This window comes from Poecilia reticulata, linkage group LG19 (assembly GCF_000633615.1).
Source record: "Poecilia reticulata strain Guanapo linkage group LG19, Guppy_female_1.0+MT, whole genome shotgun sequence".
Lineage (NCBI taxonomy): Eukaryota > Metazoa > Chordata > Actinopteri > Cyprinodontiformes > Poeciliidae > Poecilia > Poecilia reticulata.
Window position 1 is genome coordinate 742,406 of NC_024349.1, and position 6,819 is coordinate 749,224.

The 6,819-nt window shown below is 45.9% G+C and overlaps 1 protein-coding gene and 1 long non-coding RNA gene across 2 annotated transcripts in view; both read right to left on the reverse strand.

The window, feature by feature from the left end:
- Positions 1–6,819, reverse strand: part of snx29 (sorting nexin 29) — a 109,310-nt gene that overhangs the window by 84,163 nt on the left and 18,328 nt on the right. Inside the window, exons 9-10 of the mRNA XM_017310678.1 lie at positions 6,044–6,107; positions 5,502–5,630 (exon numbers count right to left, since the gene is read on the reverse strand). Of these exons, the coding sequence (XP_017166167.1) occupies positions 5,502–5,630; positions 6,044–6,107 (193 nt within the window). The remainder of the gene's footprint in view (positions 1–5,501; positions 5,631–6,043; positions 6,108–6,819) is intronic.
- Positions 619–2,506, reverse strand: LOC103481022 (uncharacterized). Its single transcript, XR_536213.2, has 2 exons — positions 1,951–2,506; positions 619–990 (listed from the first exon to the last, which is right to left on the reverse strand). It is a non-coding gene; the product is annotated as an uncharacterized LOC103481022 (long non-coding RNA).

Consider the following 6,819-nt stretch of genomic DNA (forward strand, 5'->3'; position numbering starts at 1 on the left):
CAGAACCACCAGAACTGCGGCAGCGGCTGCATCGGGTCTGCAGAACCACCAGAACTGCGGCAGCGGCTGCATCGGGTCTGAATTCTTCTGGCCCGGTCAGAACCGCAGCTTTAGCGCCTGGTTGCAGGTGCAGAGCAACGGTCGACTCAGAAACACAACGATGCTGTTACACAGTGAAGCTTCTTCAAACAAAACGGAGGCTCGTATGTCTTTGACTGAACCTTTCTGTTCAGTTCTTTATTGAAGAGAGAAAACGGCGACAGCTGATAACGGCAACAGCTGTTCGTAACCAAGACAACCAAAATATCAACAAAGCAAGATAGTGACAAAACAGAACCAGATACTTAAGCATTCTTCAAAATAAAAGACTTCTTCTATTCAAATAAATCATGTCTTGAACTTAAATATATTTCACTTCATCCTTGTAATTATATACAATCATGTTCAATTCAATTAATAATAATCATGTAATCTATGCTTAACATATAATTGTAAATCAGTCACTTATCATACTGAACAACATATAAGTGTAAAAAAGTCACAACGATGCGTCTCTGCAGCTCAATCTGCAGATCAACCTCCTGATAAAACACCAATAACTGGATATTCTGGGTCTCATTTGAGTTGAAGCGCCTCGTTTTACTTTCAAGCTGCATTTTCGGCTCTAAATGAGACGGAAATCTAAATCCAGAGGGGATTATTGTTCTTGGTTGTGCAGATTGTCATCACAAGCAGCAGCAACGGTGATGCAACCAAATGAAATGAAATATATCTCATTTCCTGCAACTTCCAGCAATGTTGGAGCAGTTCACCGAGCTGTAAATCAAGCTTAGGCAAGAAAAAAAGCACATTTTATCTGCTTTCTTCCATCCTGACAAGGTCGGTGAGAGAAAACCAAGTGGATGCAGCTTTCAGCTCCACTCGGCACATCAACGCCTGCACAGGCTCAGCGTTGCAGCCGAATCCTTCAGGCAGCGGTCCGTACAAAACCTGCAGAGATAAATGACCTCAACTCAAACATATTCCAATCTAAAGGCAACAACTTAGCAATTAATGCTATGAAAAGCAAAACCAAATTCAGTTTTAGTTCACAAAGAATCAGTTTCAGGCTCACAGCGCCAGAAAAGCGGAAACATATAAACGATGAGGAGGTTTGTTTCCCTGCCAGCATGCCTAGGTGGGCCCCATGTGGGGGAAAGGAGGGCTGATATATGTGTCCCATATGGTTTTGTCCGCTCATGTAGGGCCCATGTCAGGCATCAGCCCACATGGGCCCTACATGGGCAAACCCATGTGGGGCCACCACCATGTAGGGCCCATATAGGGCCCATGTGGGCTGTGGCCCTACATGGGCAAACCCATGTGGGGCCACCACCATGTAGGGCCCATGTGGGCTTTGGCCCTACATGGTGGTGGGCCCACATGTACGCTGATGCCCTACATGGGCAAACCCATGTGGGGCCACCGTGGAACCCGCGGACAAACCCATATGGGACCCATCTGGTATGCCCTCCTTTTCCCCACATGGGGCCCACCTAGGCATGCTGGCAGGGGAGCAGCTGATTTTCCAGAGCAACAGTCTGGAGGAGAAACAGTCTCTGTAGCGCCGCCCTGCACTTAAGAATCGCGATTCTCATTGATTTTATTTCAGAATCGATTTTAAAACCCTCCAAAATTAATTAATTTTTTCCATCCATCCATTTTCAACCCCCCCTGGTCCCGCAGCGGGTCGGGAGGTGCTGGTTCCTGAGGCGGGTCACCCTGGACAGGTCGCCAGTCCGTCACAGGGCTGATTTATTGTTAAATAAAAAATAAAAAAAATCCTTCGTTTTGTAACTACGCTGTATGGTTTGGCGTCGCCATGGAGACGGTACTGGAGCGTACGCACGCGCCGGAAGTAACGCAACAAAGAGGAAACTACAAGCGATTTTGACTCTTTTTGGTTTTTACCTTAATTCCCGGGAAGAAAACTGTGCTGGACGCGAGATTCACCGAGTTCAAAGTTCGCAAAATGGAGGAGGAGAACTTCTGAAACTGCTACTACAAGAAGCTAAGCTACAGCTAAGCCGTTCCCTCCGGTACTGAGCTAACAGAAGGTCCGCTCTGAGCGGCGAGCTGTGATTGGTCAGACTGTCGAGTACAGAGCTCTGGGAGGCGAGCTGCGATTGGTCAGAAGGTGGTGGGCGTGGCTTATAAAGAAAATATCTCGGAGACATTTCACTTCCTGTTCAGTTCCCGTATGAGCAACATGAATACTTTAATGGAGCGCTTATCCGGCACGATGACAAATTATGAATATTCTTGACTAAAGAACAGAAAACTTTTTAACAGTCAAACAGCTAAAAACTCCTGAACTGACGCAGACAGGTGGCGCTCTCTCCCTCTGTAACGCTTCTTTAAATCAAAATGGAGGATACAGGAAGTGATTCACTCCAAGATGGATTAACATTTAAAACTTCATAAATGTGAAAATGACACGTCAGTGTCTCATTCAGACTGAAGCAGGAGGATCCTTTGATCACCAATCGACTGAAGCAGAAATCATTTTTAAACCAATAACCAATAGTTTTCTCATTCCAAATGTCCATTGGAATGAGGAGAATCATTCCAATTGGCTGTTATCGGCTATACCGGTGACACCAGTATAGCCGATACTGTTATCGGCTATACCGACACCAGTATAGCCGATACTGTTATCGGCTATACCGACACCAGTATAGCCGATACTGTTATCGGCTATACTGGTGACACCAGTATAGCCGATACTGTTATCGGCTATACCGACACCAGTATCAGTAACAACCGATTGCTGATAGCCGATAACATACCTGGAGTAGTGAGCAAAAATGTAAGACCTTGACATCAATACTCTAATCAAGATTCAAAACACTTGACTCATGAAAAAATATGCAATTTTGAATTTAAAAAACTATTACTAATCCATAATTTTCCAAAATCTATCAAACAGAAGCGTTTCTCAAATGAAAATCTATTTAAATAAAGTGCATTAATAAAAAATAAAGTCCTCTGGAATTGGTCTGGGATTTGAACAAACACGGAGAGAAAGTGGTTTCCATAAGTTGACAGCAGGGCTGCTGGAGGTTTTAATAATCGTGATTCATATTTTATCACCGCCGCCCAACAGACACGTTGGCTTCCTCGCTCCACTTTCAGGCTCGTCTTTGTGCCAGAAAGTGAACTTTGTTTAATCCCTCGCAGAAGGAACCCGACTGGTCCAAATCTCCTGGTTATTGACGCCCTGAAACAAACATTCAGAACCAGAACGGCCGGCGGCAGAAAGAGAGCAGAGCGCCGGGCGGCAGATGGCCCGCTCACCACGGGGCCGGGCCTCAGAACCACACCGCCGCTCCGGGATTACACAGCGCCTTAAAGGCATATGGACATCACACCCAACTCAGATCTGGTTTAGTCTGGGTTTCTGTAGCAGCCGCCAGGAAGGTTACGCTAAACTCACTACCTCTTCCTTTAAAGCCTTGCTTTCCTGAAAAGGCTGAATAATAGCTACATCATAATGAGCTCATGAATCTGGATTTATTCACAACACTGTTAGCAGAGACACGACTGATAACGCTTTCAGTTATATATATATATAATTATAATTAATTGGCATTTATTAAGGGAAAAAGTAAATCAAAATTCTTGTAAGAATAACACAATAAATGATAACCAATATGCCCATGTCTACTGCAGATGACCTCAGAAATTATTGCTGCTTCTTCTCCAAATATGGTCACTTCTGGTCTACAGGAAGGAAGCAGCCAAACCAAAGTGTTAAAGGGGCAGCATCATGTTTTTCAGGCACATAGAGCCATTTTATAACAACCAAGTAACTATTTCACCTTCAATTCTTATAGAAATGCTCAATATATCAAATATGACAAAGAAAATTTCACTTCATAATTTAACTCCTTTAATTTGGGCCTCTGTCTCTTTAAGAACTTCTGCTCTTTCTGAAGCTCCGCCTCCAGGAAGTCGTCCCAACATGGCTCCTCTATTAACCCTTTAATGTTTTTACCAGTGTTGCTCTGAGCAGCAGCTCCTATAATGAGCTCAGCAGCTGGTTGCTAACTGCTGCTGGCTAGTCTGGAGGAGCTGAGAGGGGAGGAGCTGTGCCTCGGGGGGCGGGGCTAGGTCCACCCAGGCGTTTTACCAGATGAGTGGTTGTCATGGAGATTTAAGTATTTCTCAAACACGAATCAAGTTTGTTTTTGATGAAGGAAAACATGGAAAGATTAAAAAAAAAAAGTTGATTTGAACTTGTTAATCCTGCAGATCTTCATTCATTCATTCATTCATTCATTCATTCCTCAGAGTGTCTCCGAGGTTGGACGTTTGTCTGCAGGAGGTCCAGTGAAAGCTGTGTGTGGGTCTGCCGGTATATTCGGGTGGGTGGGTTCGGACGGGTTCTGTTCCGGTTCTGATTTTTCTGCGTGAGTAAGTCAGTAAATGAGCAGCGGCCCGTTTTTAGCCGACTCCCCTCTGCTGGCGTCTGCGTCAGACTGGGATCTATCTATGGAGGCTCGCTCATCCTCTGCCACCCCCATGCCCAGTCAGCCTCTCACACACACACACACACACACACACACACACACACACACACACACACACACACACACACACACAGCCGCCTACTTGGGTTTAGGTGCTGCGTTGCTTTCGGAGAGCATCCACACGGAGAAGCGCTAAAATTAGCCGACAACTGTTGGCTTCCTGCTGGAAGAACGGACCATCTGGTGCTGGAAATAAACATTTAACCCAAACGCAGCAGCTGGCATGAAGCCGCTCCTCGTTAGAGAGGCCGCCTCCATCAGAGCCGCTCCGGAGCCGGACCTCGCTCCATCCCGACCCGCCGCCCGGCACCCAACAGGGAAGACGCGCCGCTATCACTTTACAGATATTAATAAATGTTTTCCAGAGGTCACGAAAGGTCAACAAGTCCCCCAACATTATTCAAATCTAATCCACTCTGCTACGTTTGTGCTGCTTTTGTTTTGAAACTATTACTGAAAGTTTAAAGGTCAACCAGCCCAGAAAGAAGCCAACAGTTTACTGCTGTACCAGAAACACATTTAAAAAAAGTGAAAAAATGAATCGTGTTAAAATGTTTCTGATTTTCAAATTAACGCGTTAAAGTCCAGAGTTTGGTCACAAATCAGCCACATCACTGACTTTTACTGGGACCAACATGAACATCACGCTGTTGTTCAGTGGAAGTTATGGTTTTCTAAACTTTTCCAATTAATGGTTTCTCCTTCTGCGCTGTTGATCGGCCGTTTCTGAGCAGGAAACACAGGGAAGGAAAAATACCTTCAAGTATTTTAACTCAGTTCAGTATACATTTTTGCAACTTTCAGCTCAACAGAAACTTCAGTGACTAGAAACCTGCTTGGTGACACCATAATGCTGCTGAGCACGGTGCTGGCAGTGTGATGCTGTGGGCCTTCTTGTTGAGGTTGCGGTGCAGACGAAGTGAGCGGTACCTGGCTAGCGCCTGGACCTTGGCCCCGTGCCTCTCCTCCAGCTCTGCCAGCTTCTTCCTGAGCAGCTCGGTTTCCCGCCTCAGGCCGGCTGAGTGCTCCATCTCGCCGTCCAGCAGGCTGCGCAGAGACCTGCACACACGCAGCAGGTCACGCCTGCGTTAGCAAGCATCCCGCTCAGAGGAATCAGCTCCGCCGCTCTGCTGACGCCGTTTTCATAAACAGTAGATTAGAGGAATGCCGTTTTAATTGGCGCTCTAAACGAGACGATGAATCACAATTAGCCCCGACGTAAAAACGTTTAATCAACACGAACGTGTCTGCGTCACTTCAATAGCCTGCTGCAGATCACGGAGAAATGAAATGCTGCTCGACAGATTTGCAATCGTTCCGATTAGCAGCGTTTTAAAAGTCTGGCCAACATGCTGCTTTCAAACTGGCCTGCAGGGAAACAGACTTTATTCTGGGAAACCAAACGAATCAAAGATTTTTCTTGAGTAAAACGTCTTGAGCGTTTTTCTGGGGGAAGGTTTAGAGGGACGTACGTGTTCTCCTCCACCAGCTCGTCCTTCCTGTTCATCATGGCTACGATGGCCTGACGCAGCTCCGCTGAAACAAATGAAAACCAGAATCAGACATTTTCACTGCTTTACTTACCACCAAGTGATATTACTGTCCAAACAAAGTTCAGATATTACAACAGAAACAGCAAGAAGGAAAAACTCAGGACATCTTAAAGACTCCCTGGTTCTGGGAATCAGGAATAACAGCAACGACTGAGTGTTTGTGTTGCTAAGCAACAGAAACTTGTCATTTCCTGCCAGAAAAACCAGTAAAAAATGTTTTATTGGTGATGTTGGTGAGGAGTCAGAACCAGAGCTGAGCAGGACGCCACAGATTTTGTTGGAAACAGCTTGCCATACTTCTCACATCATCAAACCTCAGCATCCATTTGTTTCATGACCAGAAATTATTTCCCAACAGACTTTTGTTTGTCAATATGGAAAAATACGCAGCAGCTTCGGCTGATTTAAAGAGGAGCGGCAAAAGCAAAGGAGGAGGATTAGCAGAGCTAGTTAACAGCTGATGCTGTTAGCATGTTAGCACAGTTATGAAACCGTCAGAGCAACAGTCTTCAGATTCGTTGCAACACTGACTGCTACTGGAGATCCACAGCGACTCAGAATCAGCTCATCGTACAGAAAAACAGCGAAATTCACTTCAGTTCAACCCAAACCGCATCAGGCCGGGTAGCCGGGTGCCGGGGGCTGCAGCCGGGTAGACGGAGGCTGCAGCCGGGTAGACGGGGGCTGCAGCCTCT